The following is an 851-nucleotide window of genomic DNA, read 5'->3' as shown; positions in this document are numbered from 1 at the left end:
TATATATATATATATATATATGTAATTTTGTTTTTGTTTCTCTTTTCAAGGTGGAATTACCATTGTTATCAACAACATCACTCCAAACAGCAAATAGCTACAGTGAAACCAAACATCTAGTGGGGAAAAAAGTACACAATTTGTGTATGTGTGTATATACATAAAAAAGAAAAAAACAGAGAGCTACATATATACATATATGTTTTGTTTTCAACCTTCTTTTGGAATTGTAAATTAATTCAGCTACAATTGGATTTTGGATTTTAAAAAGAAAACCAACAAAAGAAACAGAATAAATCATCTCTCTACTCAAAACTCTCCAAGATAAACTGAGTTTCATAACTGAAGACCTTTCACAAGAAGAAACTCAGTTCACTTCTCTTTTGGAATCATTTTTTAACCTAGTATTGTTGAATATTTAATAAATATATATTCCAGCTACTTTTTTTTTTAATCTTGAAAAGTAAAAAATTATATATATAAAATTTTTTTTTAAATCCAACGTATTTTAAACCTAAAAGAACAGCTACTATTACTTGTAGTAATATTAATACCATTGCTGTTATTACAACAATAACAAACAAGAAGAAAGAATAAAATAAAGTACAACAGAACAGCCCTGCTGCCAACACCACACATCAAAATTGTACATGGAATTTGATCTTCTGCAACTAACCAGCAGCAGCAGCAACAACAACAGAAGCAAGTCAGCATAGAGCATCAAGATGGCAGGAGTTGAAACTGCTGTACGTCAAATTGAACTAAAATGGCCAAATGTACCTGACCAGTTAATCAAAGGGAACAAATTCCTTAAATGGGAAGAGGTGAGTCCAACTTTTGATTTCTATGAC

General features: G+C 30.0%; 1 protein-coding gene across 1 annotated transcript in view; it reads left to right on the top strand.

The window, feature by feature from the left end:
- LOC106870488 (1-phosphatidylinositol 4,5-bisphosphate phosphodiesterase classes I and II) overlaps positions 1–851 on the top strand; it is a 65,247-nt gene that overhangs the window by 4,906 nt on the left and 59,490 nt on the right. The window contains exon 2 of the mRNA XM_052971524.1: positions 51–824. Coding sequence (XP_052827484.1) covers positions 726–824 — 99 coding nt within the window. The 5' untranslated portion in view covers positions 51–725. The remainder of the gene's footprint in view (positions 1–50; positions 825–851) is intronic.

Source organism: Octopus bimaculoides, chromosome 11 (genome assembly GCF_001194135.2).
Source record: "Octopus bimaculoides isolate UCB-OBI-ISO-001 chromosome 11, ASM119413v2, whole genome shotgun sequence".
NCBI classification, from domain to species: Eukaryota; Metazoa; Mollusca; class Cephalopoda; order Octopoda; family Octopodidae; genus Octopus; species Octopus bimaculoides.
This window is presented reverse-complemented; position numbering and strand designations above follow the sequence as displayed.